This window comes from Marmota marmota, unplaced genomic scaffold (assembly GCF_001458135.2).
Source record: "Marmota marmota marmota unplaced genomic scaffold, marMar, whole genome shotgun sequence".
Taxonomy (NCBI): Eukaryota; Metazoa; Chordata; class Mammalia; order Rodentia; family Sciuridae; genus Marmota; species Marmota marmota.
Genome location: NW_026000222.1, coordinates 13750615 through 13776092, shown reverse-complemented (window position 1 = coordinate 13776092; position 25478 = coordinate 13750615). Strand labels below are relative to the sequence as shown.

Below are 25478 nucleotides of genomic sequence, written 5' to 3'. Positions count from 1 at the left end.
TCAGCTCTGTCACCTTCCCCAGTCAGTTAGCCTCTCTGAGCCTCAGTTTCCTGGTCTGTGAAATGGGAGTTCTGATAGCATCTACTTCAGTCAGGTGATGGTTGTGTCACCACCATTTCTGTCAGATACTCAGTACTGGCCTCAGCACACAGAGGCCTTCTTGGTGCAGATACTGGCTTTCATGCTCAGCCTCTCCATGGAGGACTGCACAGGCAGGGGACAAGGAAAGTGGCCAATATTTGGTACCAACCACTCCCACTCAGCTAGTTCCTTCCTTTTTCCACTTTGCAATTAAGGCATTTGTGATTGGGTGAAAGAAGATGGCAGCAGGAGCACAGGCTCCTGGGGCGGCCGGGTGACCCTGCAGGGTGGAAGTCCCAGGAGGCTTGATTCAGGCCAGGCATGGCTGCAGCAGCCTTGCCAGCCCAGCGGACGTCCCTGTGCATGTGATTACTTCATCATGGAGCCTTTCATTGACTTGGCTGCACTGTGCTGATGAACTGAGACTGGGGACAAGAGCATGTAATTGAGGGAAATAAATTCCCATCACAGGCCTGGCTGCAGCCAGCAAAGAGCATGCACCTCCTCTGGGCCTGTTGTGTGTCGGGGGGGTGGTTCCCAGTCTTTTCCCAGGAGCATCTCCTTTTCTCTCCTACCTTCTGGAACCCCCACAGGCCTGGGGTGCTGGGGTGGGAAGGAGGGGGCAGCATCTTTCCGCACTGCCTCAGTCTCCCTTCTCGGTGCCACTCTCCCAGAGGCAGGCCTCTTGTGTCTGCTCACGGCCCTCTTCTCATCTACCTGGGGGGCAGAACCCTGCTGGGGCCTGCCAGTTCCCTGCACACACCTGTTCTTTCTCTGCTCATCCCTCCTGCCTTTGTGTGCTCACCTTCAGTTCTTCGTGCAGTCTCCCCTGGGATCTCCACCCAGACGCACAGGGGAAGCACTTGTCGCTGCCCTTCTTAATTGAAATCGCATTTCATTCATCTGGAACTGAGGCAGCGAGGGGGCTGGGCAGAGTTTTCCAGGGCAATCCTCCACTTGCAGCTGATTCCACATGAAGCCAGGCCTGAAAGTACTCCCCACACAAATACATCAGACCATAGCAAGATCATAAGAAGAGAATCTAGGGACCACAGTCATTTGCATAAAACAGAACTGAAAATCACCCAAGCAGCCACCAAGTGTAACCACCACACACAGAAATGTCTGGCCACAGTGTAGTCCTAAAGCCTGGGAAATTAGCAGCTCGGGTCACCGGAGCATCTGAAGTTGGTCATTACTAATCAGTTGTTTACAGCATAGAGATCCCCCACCCCTGGTATTTTCTGGGTCTTAAAAACCATTTCCTGGAATGTGAAGTCGGTGTGCTGGGGGCTGGTGATGCACACAATGGCCAGGCCGGGGAGGCAGGTTGCCTCAGTTACAAAGAAGCCCCGGTGGCGTGCAGGCAGAGTAGAAGAGAAATGGAGAGCCCTCACTTGACACCCTCTGACCTCAGCCGGTGGAGCTGAATGCTGGAGAGCCAGCACTGAAATTGCAGTCACTTTAGATTATTTGGAGCGAGGAGAGGCAGGGAAAAAAGGGTCTGTTGACTACAGGAAGCTGAATTCTTCCTCTGCTGAAAAGCTTATTAGTGGAAGGGGAAAAAGCAATTACTTGGCTTTTGCTAGTTCTCCGCGGCTGGGATTCGGGGCTGTGACAGCAACCCCATCACCATCACCAGCGCCTTGGACCTCACTCCAGATCCAGACTATCTGTGCTGAGACTGCCCAAACCACTTGGGAGCAGTGCTCTGGGATCCCCCCCTTCCAGAAAAGAGCAAGAAGGGGAGGCGTGTGTGAGTGAGTGTGTATAAGAGAGGGAAAGAGAGCTGTCACTTGTCCTGCAGTTCTGCATGATGCTTGTATTTGGGGCGTTGTGTTGCCACTGGGCAGAAAGTACCAGGAGACTTTTTGCCTGGAAACCTGGATATCTGGGGCATGAGGGGCTGGATTTGGTTTTGAGTATGGGTTTTTATTTTGTTTTCGGTGAGCTCATTTTTTATCCTTGCTATTGTCCCTTCTGTAAAGAAAAATTAGACATTGCTTTGAACAACTAGGGTATCGCCTCAATCTCACAGCTTTTGTGGAGGGAGACTCCCAAGGAGCCAGCATCCAGGAAACAGGGTACCAGGTTCCTCTCCCTTCACAAGGCCCTTGCTACCTGTCAGCACTACCTTGAACACGTCCTCTCTCCTTGGTGACATCCCTTGTTCTCCCTGAGAGGCCCTCCTGTGGACTCCCTCACCATGTGACCTTGGAGTCCTCCCTTTCTCTGATCTCCAGTCTCCTGTCCTGTAACTCCCAGGTGCTGGTGGTCAGCTCCCCCAAACAAATCCCCACAAACAGGCAGAAACCGTGGCTGACCAGGTTTCTGCCAATCGCCTGCGTAAATCTGCCGTGCTCACATTTGAGCTCACATAGCTGCTGCTTGTTTGGACTACCCTGCCTCTTTATCCCTTTTATATTTTCTACATATAAAAAGGAATTTCTGATTTTGCCACCTTAATTGGGTCTAGCTAAATTTTACACAGCTAGATTTTTAGTTCATTGACCCATTTCATCTTTTCTTGCTTATATCTCCATTCTTCAAATGATCTCTCTTGAAGGCTCAGTTTTCTGTCTTCATTTCCATTCTCCTGGAACATCGCCTGTTCTTTGCAACCATTCACCAAAGTTCTTCAGTAGTCAAGGTAATTCGTAGATTGAACTCCTTTCAGGTGAAATTGATCTGTTTTCTCTTCATAATGACTATTTAATTTTAATACATAATCTTACCTAGGCTTTTTTTTTAATGTTTCTCACTGGCTACTACTTCTCCTCTCTTTACAAATGTGGGGGAGTCACTTACCTGGTCCCCCAGCCCCTGGGCATCCTCCTCTGGGCTAGTGCACTGCTCCTTGGTGGCTCTCCTCCACGGCTGGCTTGTTCAGTTCCCTTCCCTCGCATCCAGCTTGGCCTGACAGAGGGAAGCTAAACCTTTCATTTGTGTCGTTTCCTTTCCTTATTCTTTTTCTGCTTAGGGTATATATTTCACTTGGGAAGAAAATTACCCACTTAGGAAATTTGGGGGAGGATTCTGACTCAAGGATTTCCCTCTCTGTAGACTGGTACTTCCTCTGGTTGCAGCACACGCCCTGAAGAACTTAAGCATCTCCTAAGTTCTTTACAAATGTAAGTATGTGCTCCAGATTTTTAATAGATCCCTCGTTCCTGTCTGAAGTACCAGTTGTCTGTCACTGAACTGCACTCTTATGCTCAGATCCTTGACTTTCTCATCTCAGGGGGATGTTTGTCTTCGGTTTCATGTATTCATTGTTTTCTAATGTCCCTGCCGTTAGAAATTATGAGTGTGAGCCTAAAATTTAGATAGTGTTGAAATGTCCACCTTGATGACCATTGCTGGGTGTTTTTGTGCCTTGAGACATTTTGCTGTATACGTTTGGGGATGTGCAATGGAACACATTGCTTTTCAAGGGTTGCTAGTCTCTTTTTAGGTCTCAGAAACTCCTTACAGGAGGAAACGCTAGATAGACGCTTAGTCTACAATAGTAGTAGCTCTGGGAGACTTGAGGAAGGGCTGCTGTGGCTAAAATCATTGTGAAAGTGACATTTTGTTAAACTTTAGGAAAAGACAGTTTCATTATACATGATCCAATTTTTTTTTTTTTTTTAAGTAAAAACAGGCTTTGGATTCAGCTGTTGGCAATACTTCCGAAGTTTCTAAAATAGGAGGACAAGGATCCAAGAATTTTCTTTTTCCCACTCAGCACAGAAGAACTGTACAAGGTGCCTGTTAAAATGACAACAATTTAGCAATCCCATCTGCTTTCCCCCCCCCATTAATGCAGGAAAGCTCTTGAACGTAAACCTTTGGATTTTCTCTGCACCTCAGCTTCCTGCTTCAATTTCTTTGCAATTTCCCAGGAACTGTCAACTGAAACATGTTGCTTCTGCTGCCTATTTGCTTCAGACTGAAGTGCGTTTGGAGACTTGATGGTTTTGGAGAATGGCCCAGTTTTTGACTTTGCACGTGTAGACGCATCCTTAAACGTCTCGGGTCTGACCATAAGTGCTGCTGGGAGGAATCTTCTTGCACTAGGCAATGTGAAGCAGGCACCTGAAGGCACCCAGCATGCTTGGAGATGGAGGAGTCTGTTTTCTGTCACCTCCAGGGCTCCTATGTGTTCTTAGCCCTGCATTCTTGGATGTGCTGGGCTGTACAAATGCCGTGACCTTTGCGCACGCTTGGGTCTGGCCAAAGCAAAACAGGTTTAGCCAGTGTTTTTCTGAGTGAAATGTTGCCTGAAGTTGGCCTGATTTCTGTTCCTGGGATTTGGTTTGGAAAGTGTAAGCCTTTGTTTGTGCTTTGTTTTTATGAATCAGCGTGTTTCACCAGCTGTGCATATAAGTGGTTTATGATCATGCAAAACGAAGCTCATTGACAGTCCCTTACTCTGCCAATCCGCTGGTGGGAGTAAATGAATATTTCTGCCTGAATTTGGTGCTTCATGGGGGTAAAGCTGCTTTCTGAGTAGGTCAGGGGCTCTTCAGACAATCTGGGCTTTAGAGTAAGGCAACAGACAAGCTGGAGATCCAAGTCCCTCATTTGTATGTCATATGACTCATACCTCTGGGGTCATTTTTTTTTTTTTCTTCTAAGTTGTATGCTGTTGGTTTTAGTGGTCAGAACACAACATTTACCTCTTTTGAATTTGCTTTTTTGCATACATATCTTTGCAAAAAATTCCAGTTCCCTTTGTGATTGCATAAGCACCCTAGATCTGCACAGCCGCCCTTCCACCCTTCCTCCCTTTGCTATGGCTCCCATATAGATTGAGACCGTGGCCTGACATCACCATCCGAGTTCCCGTTATGAGAGCCATCCCACAAGGTTTCGCTTATGCCCATTAGGTTCTAATCACCATCAGTTAATCTCACTTCTGGTACATCCTGTTCATTTCCCACACACCTTCATTTGTACATAGATGCCTAAGTACACTCACAGGCCTTCCTGGACATTTTAAAATCCATGTACTTCAAACATTTTCCAATTAAAGAAAATAAATAAGCACATCATAGATATAGTCTCTCTCGTCTCCTCCCTCCCTTTTTTCTTTTTTTTTCTTTCTTTTCTTTTTTGCATTAAGCATAAGATCTCTGACATGCCAAGTCAGTTTTGACTCAGGAGATACCAGTCTTCTTTAATGGAAACTGTGAATTTTTTAAAAAAATGTTCTCTCTTTCTATCAGTCATGTGTGTTTATCTGTCTTGTCTTCTCCCTTCCAAACATGGAAACCTGGCAGTGTTTATTTCAAGCAGGGTGTTATTGAAAGACAGATGCTTGTAGGGACTGCTCAGGCCTCACACCTGGAATGTTAAAAAGCTTTCAGGCAGATCTGTTCTGTCGAGCAATGTCCCTTTCTGTAGAGGAGGGGTTTCAGGAGGGAACTGGAACCCCTCAGGGGCACTCCCCTTCTGGACCCCCATGTGGTCACACACCAGTTCTGCCCACACCTGCAGACAGCTTCCATGATCTCTTCACATCCATGAAATGGTTTGCTCTGATCAGCAAGCCCAGGAAACCCCTTCCCCCACCATCGATCGAGACCCTCCTTTTTCAACTGCAGCCATCTTCACCTTTACCTTTCAAATATCCTGTCTTGAAGACACCCCCGTTTCTTCTCTTAGTCCTGTCTTCCCAGTAGCATCCCGTGTTAGAATCATTGTTTTTCCTGACCACTCTGTTTTCAACAGCCTGCAGAGGGGCACCCTTCTCGGTATCAAGGGCCTTCTCTTTTGCATGCCTCCTCTTTCCAGAATATTCCAGTTTGGTGTGAGGTTAAACTGTGCAAAATACTGTTTGAAAGAAAGGAGAAAAAGAGAAAGGAACTTGTCAAAATGCATTTGTTAGATCACATTTTAAATGAAGTACAATTGAAGGTAGTTTTTGTCCAAAGAAAGGAAAAACCCCTGCAAATCCGCTGAGCTCCCGGAGAGCGCGCCTCCTTTGTCGCTGTGCTGACATTGAAGTGTAATTTTTCATGGTTATTTGGACTGGAAAATGGGGGGGAAAGGGAGAGATGGGTCTGCGATTATTTCCCATAAATGACAACACAATCACATCACGCTCCGCTACAAACATGCTCAGGGAATTTGCCTTTTTTACATTTCATGTGTGAAAGTAACAGCAACAATCATGGCTCTGTAGAAATCCAAGGGACTAATCCCTGCTGAATTCAGTTTACTTCAGAGTTCTGGGACGTAGCTGGCTTTCTTATTTCGCGTGGATTCCGAGGCCATTTCAGGGTTGGGTTTGTATTTCACAAACTGGAACTCACACCTTTCAGTTTTTTTTTTTTTTTTAAATCTTCCTGTGAATAGCCACCAGGCGAGTCAGCGACATATTTAGTTCCGTTGTGCTTTGTCGCCGCACATCTGCTTTTATCCTTTCTGGATTTCTGCAGGGGGCAGCCCAGGTGCTTTTGCTGAGAACACAGATAAATGGAACTTGTCGCAATACTGGCGTTAGGCGTTTCCTCCCTTTTCTCCTCTCTTGACCCCCACCCACCCCCTTAATTCTAGTGTGGTTTTGACAAACTGTTCAAATGACCAAGTGGCCTTGCCTGGGAGAGGAAAAATGGCAGGACTCGTCCCTCGCCACACAATAGCAGCATTTTTCACTCCACGCTCTGGCGTTCTGTGCTGTTCCTGCAGGAGGGACAGCTCAGGGAGGCGACATTTTCTCTGGGAGGCATCAGCCGCTTTGGACCCATAACCTGCTCCCTCCTGTCCGTGCTCCAGTCGGAGGTGAAGTTAAGTACAAAAGCAAATGGAGGGGACCCCCCTGCCCCCGGCTGACATCCTCGTGGTGCTGGACCTCACTTCACCCAGCAGGGGCTGGACGCGCAGGCTGCAGCTCGGCCCAGCTTCCCAGGCTGCCTCTGGCCACACAATCCCCATTTTTCTTGTTTCTGTAAACAGTGGCGAGATCTTCAAATATACAAAAGCATAAATGGTCTCTATTCCCCAATTAGTCATTTTTAATAATACCCAGACTTGCCTGCAAAGTGTTGATTTCTACTGCCCGATGCCAAAAGTCAGGGTCAAGGAGGTGGGGGACAGGAAAGAAGGTCGGGTGTGGGGGTGGTGAGGAGGCCGAATTCCTTCAGTGTCGGGCTGTCCTGTGAAGCCTGCCCCAGAGGCCCCTCAGAGGCTGGCAGGCCTCCACCAGAGACCTCTCAGGCTCCGGCCAGAAACACCAGCCAGGCCCCAGGTGTGTTTGGTAAATGAGCACCTCGTGCTACAAGGAACCCTCGTGGTCAAATGATCACTTCAAGGGTCCACACGGAAAGGTGCTCTGTGCCAGAGGAGGGGTGTGTGTCTGATCTTTTCCATGTCCCCTGGTTCCCCTCCTGCCTATGTCCTGGCAAATTTTGATGGGCTGAAATCTGTTTATAAATGTCATCTTTGAGAAAGAAGGTGGTTTTGTTTAAACAACTGGTTAGGAGCTTGGCCAATCTGACCAATTTTTAAGCCACCAGGGTGGGGGGAAATGACCTGTAGGAGCACCGTGTGGAGGCCCGAGGAAAGCAGCCAGGCCACAGCACCTGTGGAGGGGGACCAGCAGCAGCTGCTCCCTGGCTCTGTCCCTTAGACTCAGTGGGAGAGGTCCTATCAAGGGGAGATGGCAGGTGGCAGGGGGCCACTGTACCTCTCATCCACATGGAAAACCCACTTTGACTGAAAGCCTGGTGCTCTTTTGGCACACTGCAGTTTTGACTTCTTGTTGAAAGAGAAATGACATCTTACCCCAAGAAGGTGGGAAAACCTTATGCTCCTGATGAATAAATGAAGGTGCTGGCTGCAGAGCCCTGTCTGTCCTGCCCTCCCCGACACCTGCCGTCGCCTTCCCACATCAGGGGTCCTGCCGGGTCTACCACAGTTGTGTCTCACGACATCCCACTTATCGGTGTCGATGTGCATCCCGGGCCCATCCTCTTCTGACTTGGTTTCTTCCTTGATGAGTCCGTACCCTGCTAAGAAGTAGAAAGCAGATTGGACAAAGTTGGTCAGCAATTAAAACAATATTCAGGGCTTGTCCACGTGGGTGGTTTTGTAAATGGCCTGTTCTGTGTGTTCCAGTGAGAGCGTGCTGTCTTTACTGAGATGCCAAGTAGAAGGCGTGTGATGAGAACAGTTTGTATCGTGGTAAGCAGGCCACCTTAATTGAGGGGAGCCTTCTTAGAGCTGGGGTGTTGTCACCCCATAAACCAACTCACCGGAAGTTCCCTCTCAGGCAGCTTCCAGTCAGGTTGCCAGGCCTGGAATGATACTGCAGAATAAAACCTGGGAACAGACATTATAGAAGATGCTCTTGGTGGAGCTGCTGGTGGCTTGTTACCTTCAGGAAGTGGGTGCAAATGTGCAGTTAGGACACAGCCCTTGATTCCTGGAGAGTCACTGACTGGTAGGACCTTGGATCATCACGCAGTGAGATCCCACTTGCAAAATGTCCCAGAGAGTGAGTGGCCCACACCTGTGGGTATAGCCACTATTGTCACTACCACTATCTCTTCCTCTCTGGCATGAAGAGAGAAGATGGGACTAGAATTAAAACTGGAAACATGAGGGTTGTCTTTCTGTCACCATTGCCAGTCACATCCTGTTACATGTTTCTATTGTAGCAGAATTTTAGTGCCCTGGATTTTATTTGAATCATGTGGTATAAGCCCTAGTAGTCATCTTCTCTGTTGTAGGATTGGATCTGATCTCTGTTTGCAAAATAAAGCATACATACCCTGTAGAGTACCTGCAGCCAGGAGAGGTTTCCCCTTGACAGTGAATCACCAAGAGACCTGGACCCGCCATGTTCTGCCCTCACCTTCCAGTTGTGCCAGCCAAGGCTGAAAGAGCACATCTGACTGGCCAGGGCATATAGTGAGTCTCAGAGTCCTGTACCTTCACAGGAGGTGCAGGAACAAGAGGACAAAGCACAATCCCAAGTCCCTCTCTACCCACCACAGAGACACCAGCAAACGCCACTTGTAGCCACCACCCTCTGTGTCACTCCTGCTGGCCAGAGTGTGCTGAGCCTTTCCCGCCTGCCTCCGTGGTCGCCCTTGGGTTAATTAGGTTGAAAACAGAGAAAGGAAAAGCTTTAACCCTATCTTCAAAGTAAGCAGATTGGTTATTTTGTTTTTCAAAGAAGAGGGTCCTATATACAATTAAAACTTGTTTCTGGTAAACCTCATTCCAGGAAGGATGAGCTTTTAACAAAAGGCCTTTGACAGCTGCAGGCTATTTCATTTTTTTTAATGCCGAATGAAAAATCAATACATTTTTCTGGGTTATACATATTCAGAACAGGCCTGATATTTCCATTAGAATGGAAAGTGGGTGTCTGTGCACATCTCGCCTGTCAGAGCTGCACCACCGCATTTTCCAAGCCACTGCTAAATATTTCAAACCTGATTTGATTGTGGTTCATGACAGCTAATGTTTCTCAGCTCTTGAGCCTGCCGACAGGCAAACGCACTCCCCCCAACCCCGCTCCCCCCAAAGAAAAAGGAAAGAACAATTTCATTCTTCGGGGATCACAGATTGGTGCATTATTTAAGTAACATGTTCGTGTGAGAGCGTTGGGTACCGACACCCTGATTCTTAGGAGAATTTCCAAATTTCTATCACATCTAGGCACCGTGGGGGCTTTGTCAGGTTTGAATTAATCTACATTATCCTGTTAAGAGTGAGGAACAGAGGGACTAGTCTTAATCATTGATTGACTCCCCTTTCTTTCAAGCCTGTAAGCGATTTGTAAAGTACCCTCAATGGACACGTCACTCGGCCCCCGTCATTTGGGGAGCAGTACCTTTTTTTTTTAACAACTAGAACATTTTCATGAGTGACAATTTGGGGAGCATATGTTGTGGGTGGAATGCTGACTTCGTGATGATCCCACTTCTATTTTTGGCTCCTGCCTTGCGCTCCTTCCACAAACCAATTTCCAGGTTGTTCATAAAATGGTTACAAATCCCCACAGGGTTGCCAGTTGGCGCATGAACCTCCTTTGGGAGCAGACTTCACCACAAATGGGGGAGTCATACTGTCACCTTTACCAAGATGCTAACTATGAGGTGTGTGAAGAGAACAGTTTGCATTTGTGGTGAGCAAAACCACCTCGATTGAAGGGGGATTTTCTGGGACGATGGTCTCATCCTCCTGAAAAGTGAAACCGCCTTGGGAATCTCCCCCTTCTAGAATATACTCATCTGTTGGGATGCTTCCACCAGGGCTCTGCCTTTACCATGAGTGACAGGAGCAGGCCAGGTTTGGACTAGCCCTAGGAAGTGCTGCCTGGGAGTTGTAAGGAGGAGGCTGGGAGGGAAATAGATTTTTAGAGGCCTCAGTCACGGTTCTACATGGAAGTGAAGGCAGAAGGGACCTGGAGGCCTCTCTGTTTTTCAAGATTTGCTTCCATTTCCTTTTCACATGAAAATATGTACAGTGGGGAGTGGGTGCCCTCACTTGGGGGCTACATGGGGCACAGGCATCCCAGTGGGCCTCTGCAGTGTCTTAGAGGCACCTTTTCTGGTGCCTAAAAGAGACCTGACCAGGACATGGGGTGCTCTGGGCCTACTGCCTCCTGCCAAGAACCAGGTGACACTGAGGAGTAGTTACCCAGGTCCTGGCCACACCCTTGAGAAAGCATTCCTGGGCTGCTCTGATTGGGGTCTGAAATACTATGAAATGCTTCCATCTTCCAGGGAAGATGGTTTTGGTGTGTCTGTTTCAACCTTGAAAATGGTCCCGTGGCTATTGTGTGTTCTGAGTGAGAGCCTCAGTCCAAGTCCTCACTTGTTCCCACCATCTGCCTGAACCTGATATTTCAGGGGTGGAAACGTGCAGCTTCTGTAGTGACCCCAACCAGTGGTCACTGACTTCACGTGGGGAAAATGCAATCAATGGCCTGTGGGGAAAAACTTCCCCTCCATTCTGGGTTCTGCCAGCACGTGTGTATCCAACAGATCCCTAAAAGGAACAAGGGCTAGATAGCAGCCCTGGGAGTTGGCGTATAAATGCAGCTCTCTGCACAGTGGTTGCCCATCCGCCCCGGCTCCCACGTTTCCAGGGACAGAACTCCATGCCTTTCCTTTGGGTGCCTGAGACCTGGCTCTTGGTGAGGGGCCTGGCTTTACACTTTTGGGGACCAGTGAAAACACACCCTGTCTGCAAAGCATTGTGGGCCTGAGCTGTCTGGACAAATTCGTAGTTTGTATCCCTGCTTTTTAATCTTTTCTCTACCTTTATTGGTATTCAGAGCTCACAGTTTTCCGGTTACCGTCAGCCTGGGCTTTCATCCATTTTAAAGAGCCTTTTTCCTTCTCGTTGTTGATGATGATGGTATAAAGACAGATGGTGTAACTGCTTATGAATGTCCTATTTTATTTCTCCAGGACCAGACAGTTCACTTGGAGACGTAGATTATTTCCACATGCGCAGGTTAGGCGGCCCAGACTTGCCTGCCTCCTGCAGCCAGCTGCCCTCCTGGCCTTGCCATGCGGAGGGCGACACCTGTAGGTGCCAGGTGGAACTGCATGGAAGCTCTGGCTTGGCCGAATGGGACCTGGTTTTTATCTGGGTTGAGGGACACCGACTGATTCCCTGTAGAAGGAGCCTGCTTGTCCAGAAGTTTCTTAATCATTTTATCTTCCACCACACATGTAATAACAGTCTTTCAGTGAATGAGTCACAAATGATAACAGTCAATCCAGGAACAGAAGAAGAAGAAGGAGAAGGAGAAGGAGAAGAAGAAAGAGAGAGAGAGAGAAGCAAAATCAGCTCCTGAAATAACCTCTTTAGTTTTTTCCTCTCATTGGAACATGGCTGCCTTCATTTTCTGCTCACAGTAGGGCAGCAAGGGGAAACAGCACAGGCCCAGATGGGCCTGCCAAACACTGGCTCCAGGAGTGTTTGCCAAGTGCCACCCGGTCTCCTTGCCCTTGCTTCAAAGATCTGTTCATTCTTTACAGTCTCTGTCTTTGGATAGATTCATCCTGGGGTCAGTGCCAGGTGACAGTGAGTTTTTAACTCTGCTCCAGCAACTGAAGGCCACATAATGCGCAGGAGCAAGGCACTGGCCTTGGAGATTGACTGCCCAATAGGTAAACTCCTTCCCTCCTCTGCTGAGAAGCGCCTTCAGACATTGTCACCACATCAGGGCGTTGTCAGTTTGCAGGTGTCAGACTTTCCAGCTAAGGTGATACTGTGTGTGTACTAGAGGGGTGAGACCACCGAGCCATCTCTTTGCCTAATCAAATTTGATCGATGTATCCGTACTACAGATTCTGTGTACCACAGCATGTACTGGGACAAATGAGTATATTTTGAGACCTAACTAAATTTGGGTAGACCCAATTTAATGATATTGCTTAATTGAGGAGCCACTTAAAGATGCATTTTGTAATTATAGATTTGAATGGTTTTTGTCAAAAGCCTAAAAATGTGCATGAAACATCTTGCCCAGACATATTTGAGATGGTGCAGGTACCATGCCTGGTAACTTTCTTGCTGTTACTCTACTAACACCTACATGTTTTTTTCTACTGAATGATGTATGATGTTACATAGGACTGTATATATGATTAACTTCAAGCCACCATTGTATGATTTTTCTCTGAACTAAAGGTAAGGTGAAGAGGCTTGATTTTAACTTCACTATGAACGAGACAAAAACAGAGACATAGAAATCACATGTGGAACCCTGAATTGGAGTTGAAAATGAGCAGTGGCTTATTTCGTCTGTATTTGCCACAACTGCCTCACAAACCCCTTACTGTTAGTAATGAAGGAAGAACATTCCCTGATCCCTTGTTCATATTCCCAGTCATTGGACCTCCATCATCTTTCTGGAAGAATTAGGAAAATATGATTCTAAAATGATGCTTTCTTCTTTGATTGTTTTAGAAACCCTTTGAGGTCAATTGACTTTTACCTCTTTTACTTCACTTTGTGGGATAAAATTCAGAGGCAGTATTATGGAGGGTCAGAGGGTGTAACACCTATGTTATTTAAAAGTGGAGCTGGAATTGGAGAGCTCTATGGTGGAATCAGCCAGACTCTCATGTAGGGTTCCCTGTTCCTAATGGGTCTGGTCTGGTGCCAGCCTGGGTTGATAGAGAGGGCACCTCTGCTCTGTACCGGAGAGGTGTGCTCTTCAGAGTCTCCCGATAATCTCATCAATATGAAAATGGTTTTTCACCTTGGTTTGTCTGCTTTCTCCATTCACCTAGCCCATTCTTACTGAATACAGGATTTAGATGTTGATCCATGGGGCCAGGAGAACATAGAGAAGTGTCTCACTTTCTTTTTCTCAGCATCTAAAGAATCTTTTCTTCTTCCCCACTTGGGATGATGGCATTTTACTTCATAATTAACCTAGTTTTGAAAATGGCTATTCTTCTACCTTTGTTATAACACTGTGATGAGTCAAAGAGGCATTTCTTGGATTAGCTTTAAGCCAGTAGTGCGGAAAGAGTGGAATGATTTCAAAAGGAGAGTGTGTGACTTTGTTACAGACTTTTATCCCTTTGCCTCTCCTCACTGACCACGGCATACCCACAGATGCCATTAGGATTTCTAGAAACCAATCATTGATATTCTGTGACTCTTCAGAACCTGAACAACTGCAAAAAAAAAATTTCCCATCACAGTCAGGCACTGCCATGCCCATGGCCCATGAAAGGCCCCGTGAGTTGGCCTGGTCTAGTCCAATACCAGGATGTTCTGGGGATGGAGGTAGGTAACGTGAACAGTTTTAAGTTTGGGGTTTTTTCCCATTTTCAAGTGTAGCATGCTTGCATATGACTTTAGGGCCTGAGCTGAGTTACTGCATCAACATGGTCAGTTTTTCAATTGGAAACTCTCAAGTGAGGCATCCAGAATCTCTGAAAATACCTAGAGGCCATGCCTGGAGCAAACACAGCCTCATACCAACTGCATCCTCAGGCCCCAGTAAATCCTTAGCAAGGCTGTCCTCTGAGGAGCCTTGGGAAGAGGGTAAGGACAGAATCATTGGCTTGGTGTTTTATAGTTGGCAGCTCCTTGGAATGGGGGCTGAGTCCTTCCTCTTCTTTCCGTGTTTGAATCCTTGACGGTTTTGTTTTTCTCTTTTTTCAGAAGAAGCCATTGAAGATGTTGAAGGACCCAGTGAAATGGCTGCTGATCCAGAGGAGCTTGCTAAAGACCAAGAGAGTGGAGGCGAGAAAGACCAGAACAAGTGGACAGGTAGCGCGTGCAGCTGCCCTTAAGCCTCTGGGATTCCGCCCCTGGAAGTACGGGGCTGTCGGGGAGTGGGTGCATCTTTAATCTGCCCGGGGAAACTGTGTTGGCTCTGGAAGAGAGGAGGGGGACTTCGTTTTGCTTTTTAGAGTGGTCACTTTCAATCCTCTTTAGTAAGTTATATTAAAGAATTTTAAAGTTTTTAAATGTCTGGGGGGGTGCAGCAGAGGTTGTTGAGTGGCACTTGATCTGGTCACCTCCATTCTCAGCCTCCGGGTTCTCTGAGGGAGTCAGCAGTGAAGGCTGGCCTTTGCCTGGACACAGCCTACAGGCTCTTGGTGTCCCTCCCCAGCCCCACCCTCAGAGCCAGCACCCGCATGCTGGAGTCCCACCTCAGGGGAGACAGACAGTGCAGCCAGGCAGGACATCTGACCAAAAGCAGAAGAAACTGAAGAGGCCAAGACAGGAAGTGCTATTTCTGGAAAAACTGGTGCTGCGAGAGGAGGAAGAGCCATTTCTCAGGATGATAAGATTTCGGCATTGAGGGAAGAAAGAGCTGAGACTATGAAGAAAAGCTCAGGTTTTTCAAGAAGGAGCAAAGTCATTTTTGAGAAGACTTACTGGACAGATACGTCTCCCAGAAGCCATTGCGATAATAAAAGCAAATGATACCACAAGCTACAGTTATTTTACTTGGTCAGCCCGGTTCTCATTACCATTGTTGTTATTATAATGCCTTGATTTTTTTTTTTTTTTTGAGAACATATTTACCTTTTAGAGTCTATTGGTTGGGCTTTTGTTACTTTTCTCGGCAAAACTGTTCTTAAATCATGCTCGGTGCGGCCTTCACTATTTAAACAAGATACAGAATCTTGGAGAGAGGCCAGGGGAGGCCAGTGAAAGTGACTGAAGGCTGAGAAATACTGCCTCTGAGAAGAGGCTAAAGAAACTGGGGCCATTCAGCTTAGGAAAGAAAAATCCAAGAGGCAGCGGAATGACTTCCAAATATTGGGAGGGACCCGGCAGATGAGGCCACAAATGCTGTCCTGTGTTTCCTGGGAGATAGGAACTGGCCATCATGGGGGCTGAGTGAATGGACGGAGCGCTGGGCAGACTTTACCATCCATGCTGCTCAGCGTCTATTTCAACCTACGCTCGGAGGAGTCCATCGCTGAGGGATGGACTCAGACTCCCAGGGCAGGAGGACAGGATGCACATCTGTGCCCAAAGACCCCCTCCTGCATGCTTTGCCTGGACCAAGATCCTAGTTTCTGCTGCAGTATTCAGGGAAGATCTAACACGTGGTTCCAATGGCAGTCAGATATGTCTGTCTACAGGAGGCAAGGGAGAGGATTTCACTAACATTGTTGAAGACTGGGTGACCTTCTGGGCCATCTGTTTGTCATCACGATTTGGACGCTTGCTTTCTAATCCAGACTCTGCCACTTCCTAGCTGTGTGACCTTGCTTAAGGTCCCTTAACCTTGCTGTGCCTGTTTCTTCACATGAGGTGGGATTTTAAGAAGTACCCACGATACAGAACTGCCGTGAGGATTATTGGAATGAGGGGAGGTTAGAACAGTGCCCAACATGGAGTAAGCTGTCTAAGGAGTTTGTTTGTTTAATCATTTAGTTAAATAAGATGAGAAAAGGTAGTGGCAGTTTCTCATAGGGTTCTCCCATTGGAATGTCTGGTAGCCTGTGGCTTCTGGGAATTTCACTGAGAAGCTGGCAGGAGCAACATACACACAAGGATTTAGTGGGATCATGCTAATGGTATTTGGTACATATTTCCTGTATGCAGATGACACTAGGAAACATAAAAAGTGGTCCTGCTTGCAGAGCTCCTACTGGGTGCAACAGCCTGAGCCAGCAACTTTGTATATGCTGCTCAAATTCTTAGAACCAGTGTAGGACAGGCTTTGTTGAGGGCCCTTCAATTAAATCTTTTTTTTTTTTTTTTAGTTGTGGATGGACAAAATGTATTTATTTATTTATTTATTTTTATGTGGTGCTGAGGATCGAACCCAGTGCCTCACACATGCAAGGCAGCTACAGCCCCAGCCCTCAATCAAATCTTGTTCACATGTTTATAATTCCATAGAAGCATGTCTTCATGCTCCTGTGCCAGTAGACAAGCTAGGCCACTGGGATACTCTAAAAAGATGCAAAATGAGCACCATAGAAATGAATGTCCTTGATAAGGCCCCACTCTCTCATGCATTCATTCAGGCGACAGGTTGACTTAATCTTTACCTCCAAAAGACAGAACAAATATGAATGAATGAATGAATAACTCAGAGGTGCACCTTGCCAGATGCACAGTAGTACAGAGAGAAGGGAAAATTCTTTCCCGACTCCTGCAAATGATCCTCTTTTGACCCGAAGCATAATTTTGTCTATAGCGTCTGAGTGTGTAATGACAGGCTTTATTAAGGTACTTGGGCCAATTTGATCTCGGAATCGATATAGATGCCAGCAACTCTTCTGAGCTTTCTTTTGGATCCTTAGTATTTTATATATATAAAAAAAATCTACGTTTATTCCATTTACTCCCTAAATTGAGCCGTTCCTACCTGATTAAATGTGTCGGGGAGCACTTCCTCCTGGCAAATAAATAAATAGTGATTTCACAATTTGTTCTGTTGATTAGTGGCTGCTCGTGATGCAGATTAATAATATTTCAAATAGGTCTGGATAATTGGCATTTTCTCAGCTATTGATTATGTAGTTTGGGGGGTTTGTTCAGGAATGGATAATCTTTATTAAAAATTTTTAGTTATTTATTTTTGTATTGAAGTAGGACTCTGGATTCTCTTTGGGTGCCCTTCTTCCATATTCTTTTACTTGGTTGTGAGGTCTTTTTTACCTTGGATGGCAGCGAGACAGACAAGATAGTGATTTGAATCACAGCAGGGTCAATTCCATGATCAGTGACTGAGTCCCTACCCTAAACAGGGCACTAGACAGAGTTCCAGTGAACACAAATTCTAATCAGCAAGATTATAGGCCTCACCTTCAGGAACTCTGCCTGTCTTAAGAACAGGATTAATACAGGTCAGTGCTGTCCAACAGAACTTCCTGTGCCAATAGAAATGGTCTGCATCTGAGTGGAATAATACGGTAGCCATTGGCCACAAGTGGCTATTGAGCACTTAAAGTGTGACTAGACCACCAAATTTTTAATTTTATTTAATTTTAATGAATTTGGATTTAAATAGCCACACATGTACAGCTATAGTTACTCAAAAGAAACAAACCTAACCCTGAACGGGCGCCTTGCAGGGATGATGTTGCAGGTATCATAAAGGCTGCGGTCAGTTCGGAACCTATGCGAGGCCCGGTTAGAGTGCTTCACTCCTGTCCTTCCTGGCAGGCAAGCCACAAAGGCGCTCACAGGTGCTGCTTCCCACAGCCCTGGGGCCAGGGCTAGTTGCTTATCCCAGTGGGCTGTCATTTTCTGATATGCCTTGGTGTGAGACAAAGTTGGGGAGCTCTGCTTCATATACATTACCTCGTTTGATTCCCGCCCTGACCCATGAACTCAATGTTATAAATAACCACCCTCTCACTCCTACCATTTTGTAGACAAGAAAACAGCCCTGGAGAGCTAGAGCAAGTTGCCCAAAGGTATACAAATGGGCTCGGGTTTGCATGTTGCTTTGCTGCTTACTTGATCTCAGACAGCTAAGGCTCTCACCAGTGGGCCCACAGCCTCTGATCATTTTCTCTAATTTTCCACTCTTGTTGTAGCATAAGGAGTTGCACACTTCCAAAGTTGTGAGCTGAGAGCAGGATAGGCAGCTCCCTGTGAGTTCATAGTGAACTGGGTTGGCAGCCAGCAATAGGCCTTGTAAAGAGCCAGTGTCCTGCTCAGTCTCAAAGCAGGTTAGCGATGTGGAAAGAACTGTGTGGATTTGGAGTCAGGGAACCACCAGATAACAAGTGAGCTTGGTTGAGGGACCTCGCCTCTAGAAGCCCTGGGTGTCTCATCTGTGAAATGTGGACAGGTGAGAGTCACCAGCCTCAGCCATCTGTGGGTTCCATGATGGTAAGCAGTGGCACATATACAAGCCCCTGTTAGACAAGGGTCACATCTAGTCAAGGCATGTGCAAAGCTCTCTCATGGGCAAATGGGGGGGGGGCAGGGGCACAGGAAGGTTCTTGGAAGCCAAGCCTCCTCCCTAATGCATAGCCATTTCCACTGTCCAACTTTGTGGTTTCTCTCTTGAAACATGAAAATGACCCCTTGTTGTCTTTACCAGAGTGGATTTCAATGTGTGTGTTCTAGATTAAAGAGCCCCCAGTGTCAACCACTGAACAATGATTAATGTAATGATTAGCCTATCAATCATTAATTGCTGTAAATTAAGTGATATACAATTAATGTGATGCTTTATCACCAATAATTAGGGGAAAAAATTGAACTCTTGGCAAAGAATCATAGCAAGATGGTTATTTAAATGCTGTAACTGCCATCGTCTGTAGCCACAGAGCACCATGGCTGGGTGTAGTTAAGGGAATTTGAGACGGGATGACTAGGGGTCTTGGTGCTTTAAAAAAGAGGGGGATGGGTGGAGCCATAGCTCACCTTAAAATGACACCATGATAATGCTTCAGAAATCCCTGGTGTTTTTGTAAAACTTGCAGTAGGAATTGTAGTCTGTTTTTTTCTGGAGGAAGGGCCTGAAGGGATTTTACTTTATTATTATATTTTTTAAATCCATGATGCTCACCTAGCACAGAGCAATTAGTGCAGCGGAGCGTCCCTGATTGGAATCCATGGAAGATCCCTATTACAGGCGGTATTAATGGGCTGGCGAGGTCCGGGCGACTGTGAGGGGAAAGTGTGTTTATGGAACACGGTGCTGGCAGGCATGATTCCAATCGGGTTTGACATGTTTAACATAAATGTATAGTGTACGGCTCTTGCTGCATATGAATGATTCCTGCAGACCCGCTGCCTTTCTAATTACTGAGGTTGAAAAAAAGCAGGTCAGGCACATCCTGGTGGAAATCTATTACCAGCCCTCCCCTTACTCTCCCTGTTGTTTACAGCTTTGTATAAATAGAGATGCCATTGTACGGGGAACCTAGTACCTGAAATGTAATCTGTGACAGAGAATGTGGAGGGGCTGAAAAAAAATTCTCTCTCTCTCTCTCTGTCTCTCTCCTTTTTTAAAAATCTTTAATTAGGTCCATAAGGACAAAAGAAGTTATGTGCTAAGAGGAAGCATTTATATATTAGAAAAGCACTGGGCTAGTAGGAGTCAGAAACCCTGGGTTCAAGGTTCGCTTCTGCCACTGAGATTACCTGCATGAACTTAGGTTTCTGGACCTCAGTTTCAAATCTGTAAAATGGTAGGTTGGACTAAATGGGTCTTATGGTTCTGGAACTCCATGAATAGATGTAAGTGGAAGAGGGACAGCTAAAGAGTACTGCAAACCTGGAAAAATACTAATTACTGAAGTCAGAACACTGGGTCTCTGAAAGATTTCCTAGTCTGTGGCTAATTAATATGGCATGGATCAGAGGGCTCCTTGGAGGTCAGAAGTACCAAGTCCTGCTCTCGCCTGGCTCTGTGTTATCGGGACTCATCAGATCTGGTGTGATGTGGACATCAATGGCAGAGTCCTTGACATCTCACATGGGTGCCTTTGGGCGGCACCCACATTACCAGTCCTGTGTAGCTAGAGCCCAGTCACCACCTCTACACCTCTTCAAAAACCCTTTTGGCCTAACTACTATCCTTCTGGCACTTGGCTCCATTTCCCTACTCACCCGGAAGTCAGTCTGTCTTTGCCGTGGGATGCATGAGAAGGAATTCTGGGAGTCTCACTTGCATGGCCCCGTTGTGGCTCACATTCCTGCCAATGGAAACCATTTTTGGTTTTAGGTTTTCACAGATGGGAATTGTGTGGCTGTGTCAGCTTTCCCAGAGTCCACTTGTCCCCCTCCCTCCCCCACTTTTTTTCCAGGCCACTCTCAGTATAATTTGGCTGCTTAAAGTCACTGCAGGCAGAATTCTGTCTCACAATTGAAAACAAATCATGAACTATTTTTATGTTGGGAAGCAAAAATAGATACAGGGTGTGGTATATATCTGGACTTGCCTGAATTCCAGTAATTCAAAGGCCTTGGCTTTGAGAATTCATATTATTAAGTCACAGAAGAGATAGGGACCACATAAGTTGAACAAATACATTTTGTTCAGATATTCCAACATGGAAGGGACTCACTTTCTAGAAGAGGTGTCACATATAATCATGGCATATGTTGTGAGAATTATCATCAAGGTATAGATAAAGGACAGTGAAAATATAAATCAAGAAGCATATCATTGTTCATCACTATAGAAAGTACCTTATAGATCTGCACAGGATTCTTACAAAGTGGCCATGTTAATCTTTCCTGCTTTGTCCCAGGTCTAGCTTTTGCACATGTTATTAGAATCATCATGACTTAAAAAACATCTTACCACCTCTCTTGGGGGGCATAAGAACACTTCCCTTAGGCTCCCCTATTCTTGGGTCCAGTGTTATCTTTATTTTGCAGGCTAGAGAACTAAGACTCATGTTAGGGACTCCTGGATGTCATCAGACCCCAATTTGCCTGGTCAGAGATACAGTCCCCACATCATAAAGCTAAAGAACATATAGCAAAATCACTTTGTCTGACTGTATGAAGATTGGAGAAGAACTTAAAAATCCTGTGCTTTTCTAATTATCAAACAGAACTGTCAGCTGTTCGTGGTCAGGGGCTACGTGACATTCTTTGATTTTTATAATCTCTAGCACCTGGCAAGTGCTTAAGATCTGTTTGGGTGTTTCGTTAGCAAACAGTTGGTAAAACAGCATCAGATAAATACTTTTGAGATCAAATTATTCAAATTTCTGCTTGGTGGATCTCAAATCCATGGGTTAGTAGGATTGTTCCATGTTGCTGTGCAGAAAAGGAAAATTGGGAGTGTTTATCCTAAAAGCCTAGGTCTCTCCCATTCACTCTGCGGTTTTATGGCCTTATGGACTTGCATTATTTCCCAGCTACTTCTAAAAATGAAACCATAGCAACAGATGCTGGCGTTTTCACCTCGCGCAGGCTCAGTGGCAGGCTTCATGTGCCACTCCCTCACTGGCCTCGGGAAACCCCAGGAGTAGATTCTGTCATCCCACTGACAGGTGAGACCAAAAGCTCAAACCCTAGGTACACAGCCAGGATCTAAACCACCGTGTGACCAGCATGCCCAACCCCTGTGCTTCGTTCCTTAGCAAAGACAACGGGCACCTTCACCTTAAGGGAACTCAGCCGTTTCCGTGATGAGCACAGCTCCTGAGGAGTTCCTTAAGGCGACTCGAGCTGTCTCCCACCCTTTGCGCAAATCACTTCTTGGCTTTTGGAGCACTGTGAACGAGTGCAGCGTGCAGCCTCCACGGAGACTGAGAGAAGCATCAATGTAAACATCACTGTCTCCAGTGCACAAAATACCGAGAGAAGCTGTTTCCCATCTTCTTGGTGCTTTAAACCTCCGGGGGAGAGTGGAGGATTATTCCCACTGGCCAGCCTCACAGGGGCCCGAGTGATACCTTTCTTTTCTAAGCACAGATTCTCACCCTGTCCTGGCAAACCTGGGCTAGCAAAAAGAAGCCCTTGACCATTCCCTCCATCTATCACCATGCTGGACACATCCCCAAATTGTCTGTGTTTATTTATGCAAGTTTGGTTTCACTCTTAAAACTTAGTATTTTAGGAAGATAGGTTTGGAATGGAGAAAAAGCCAGAAGACTATTGTTATATCCCAACTCTGGCTATGATGTATTGGGGCTCAGGGATCCTAATTTACCTAATTAGTATTTGATTTGCTGGGGACAAAATGAGCTTTAATTTTGATCTAGTCTCCGCAGGTCTGGCAACACCTCTGGTTTCCATCTCTTAGACCTCTGAGCCGTTTCCTCTGTCAGTCGAAGGGACTCCAAGGTTCCTTCCTGCTCTGGTTCTCTCCAAGTCTTTGGCCATCACAGTTCTGTCACAAAGCCAGAGGGCAGCATGATAAGTGCAGTCCCAGTGGGTCCTCCAACCAGGGGCACAGCTGCGGCTGGCTCGTGTGCACAGCTCAGGAGGCTGTGCCAGAGAAGACGGGGTTCTTTGAGGGAACTGACAAGAAGCCAGAAGGCAGGCAGCCTGCTGAATATTTATCCAGTCCCCAACTTCTGGCCTGAGCTGGGCTCATGGTGGCCAGGTCTAGCAGTTATTAAATAGACCAACTGCTAGTGTTGGTCTAAACAAGGTGGGGGCTCTGTTCTGACAGGTGGTTCATTCACAGACCTGACCTAGAGGGAGCTGGGATCTGGAACTGAAATGCACCGTGTCCTTTTGGGAGCTCACATCAGTGTAGTTAAGCAGCCTCATGCATATTTCAGCAAGGAATTAGTGCAACAGATTGATGCCTTTGAGCTAGCACCTAGTACTGTTTTCTCCTCAGTGATGACGAGCAAGCACCAGCACCCACTGGTCAGCATGGCCCACCATTCCCTCCTCAAGGCTTCCAGAGCCCAGGAGAGCAGTGTTTACAACGTGGCGCCTGAACCCTGCTCTCAGTGCTTCCTTCCACACGCAGGCACTGGGGCCGACCTGTGTGCATCTTCTAGACTGAAGCAAAGGCACATTATGCTGGTGTGGTGTACAGGTGCCTAGACCTGGGAAGCTGGCACTAAAAAGAGACTTCTTTGTGTGAGACAGAAAGACCCCACAGATACCTGCCTTCTTCTCATAGGAGTTCTCCAGGACACTGGAAAGAATGAGGTTTCAATGATTACACTGCTAACAGAACACATGGAGGTTATTCCTTCTGAGTTTTCAGCTTTGAAATATGTCTTCATTTATTTTAGGATGAGCAGGTTCCTTGAGGCACAGAATATTTCATCTTCTCCTTTGGCCTAAGAGGAAAATCACTTGAGACCACACCTCGCTTTCCTCCCTGGGTTTAGATGAGAACGTCATGTTATCAGAATCATTTGGAAGTGGACTGGTAGATCTTCTAATGCTGTGGGGTCCCCTCAGTGGATTCTAGTTAATCCACAAAGCGAAGTGGCTCCACCAGTTATAGAAAGCTTTGGCTCTTGACAGCTGTTCTCAGTGTGTGGTCCCTAGAACATCAGCATTACCTGGGAACTTAGTGGAAATGCAGATTCTCTGAGTTAGGCCTACTGAATCAGAAAGTCTGGGGAGAGGCCTGCACTCAGGGTCGAATGAGCTTCCAGGGTGTTCTGATTTGTTGAAGTTTGGGAACCTCGGGGCTGCCACCTCAGTGACAAGTGTGAGGTCTTGGGATCTGTTTTTTTTTTCAACTGGACACAAGTCCTGAGCCCCGGCTGGCTGAGAGAGACACTGAGCTTCCCTCAAAGATGGGGCCAGGGCCTGGCAGAGGCCCAGCCCTGAGTCTGTGCAGATGTGCTCCTGGATGGTAGGATTGGGGTAGGAGGGAGGAATGGCCAGGACAACAGGGTCTCAGTGAGGAGAGATTGGAGCCTGGGACGTCTTTAATTATTAGATGGGATAATAAGTAACACCTGGGTGGGGGGTGCATGTTCCCTCTCTATACCTGTACTGTTCTTGCAACTTCTTGTGAAGCTATAATTATTTTCAAATAAAAAATAAACTAATACCAACATGAAGAGCTGCTGGATTTTCAGGTGCTGACATATCTCATTCACATTTGAGTTGGAGGAGAAAAATAGCATTTCCCTGAGTGACAGTTACACCCATCTGTGGTGTAACTTGACTTTTCTTTGAAATCCTTTTTAGAAACAAAATCCAAATGGGTGACACCTGTGTGTCCTGGAGTACCTACGTAGGCCTATTCTGCTACTTTGGGGGTAGGTGTTTGTGCTTCTGTAAAAGCAGCAATAGCTTGCAATTCCATGCCTGAGACTGGAACTGTGTTTTGAGGAGAAGTTCTGAGTTTCACTAGGCTAGACTCTGGACAGGGAAAGGAAGCCCTAAGTTCTTTTTCGCCACATCACAGAGACCACTCTGTAGTGGGTGTTCCAATGCCTGCCTCTGCTTCACCTAAAGCTCCCAATTCCTCTCTGGAACATCTGCCTATTGGAGGCAGAATGAGACCATGCATGTTTAGAGTTGGTGGCACATGCCTGAAATCCCAGCCCTGGAGAGGCCGAGGCAGAAGGATTGCAAGCTCGAGGCCAGCCTTAGCAACTTAGCAAGACCCTGTCTCGAAAGCAAACAAGCAAATAAATAAAGACCCAGTTGGCAGCAAAGCAGAACCTTTCAAGGAACTATCATTCCCTGCGTTAGGGGAAGACAAAAGTTTAGCCAGCACTCTGGCCACTTATCAAGTGCAGTAGCTCCATAGAAGATGAGAGGAAGAAAGCCCAGCCTGTCCTCTGGGGAAGGAGTTGCGAGCAGATGCCAAGATTAGCTCCACTTTCACTGCAGGACGAAGATCGCAAAGTCCAGAAGCTCTGATGACCTTCTGAAAACACTGTTTCTGCTGTGGAGAGGGAGTCTGAGGTCCCTGAGAAGTGGAAGGAGACATGCTATGAGGAAAGAGCACACTGCACTCTGATTTCATTATAATCACGAGCAGAGTGACCATTTCCAGATCTGTGCCTGGGGTCCTGGGGTGGTCGCCCAACTCAAACACTGAGTGTGGAGGTGTGTGAAACTGCTCCCCCTCCATCAATGGAGATATGAAGGATTGCTGTAAATGTCTGGGGCAGGTGGCAAGCTGGTTTACGGAATGCAAGGCGATGAGAACCTCTGGCTTACGGAAAGTAGCATGAATTAATAATCATTTAATTGGCTCCTCCATTATGTTGCTGGTTTGGGAGATGGAAGTTTAGATGAAGGGCTGTCAGCGGTGCTTTAGCTGAGAGTCTGATGGTTGAGAAGTGGGGGTGGTGGCTGCCTCTGGACTCTGCACAAGGATCAGATGCCAGGCAGCGTCCCAGGCCCTCTCCAGTGGCTAATCTCAAGACCCCAAAAGGAAGAGGATTCAGCACTTTGGTGAAAACCACCTGCAAGTGCCACTGTACCACCAAGAGAGGCAATGAGAAGAAACTTCCCAGCAGCGGGCAGCTCTGTGCCTGCCTAGATTCTCTGGACATCAGGGCCTGACCTGCCGAACAGAAAGCTCACCACGC

The 25478-nt window shown here is 46.7% G+C and overlaps 1 protein-coding gene across 1 annotated transcript in view; it reads left to right on the top strand.

Annotated features, from left to right (window-relative positions):
• Zfhx3 (zinc finger homeobox 3) overlaps positions 1-25478 on the top strand; it is a 231367-nt gene that overhangs the window by 173227 nt on the left and 32662 nt on the right. Inside the window, 1 exon segment of the mRNA XM_015496138.2 lies at positions 14218-14325. Coding sequence (XP_015351624.1) covers positions 14218-14325 — 108 coding nt within the window.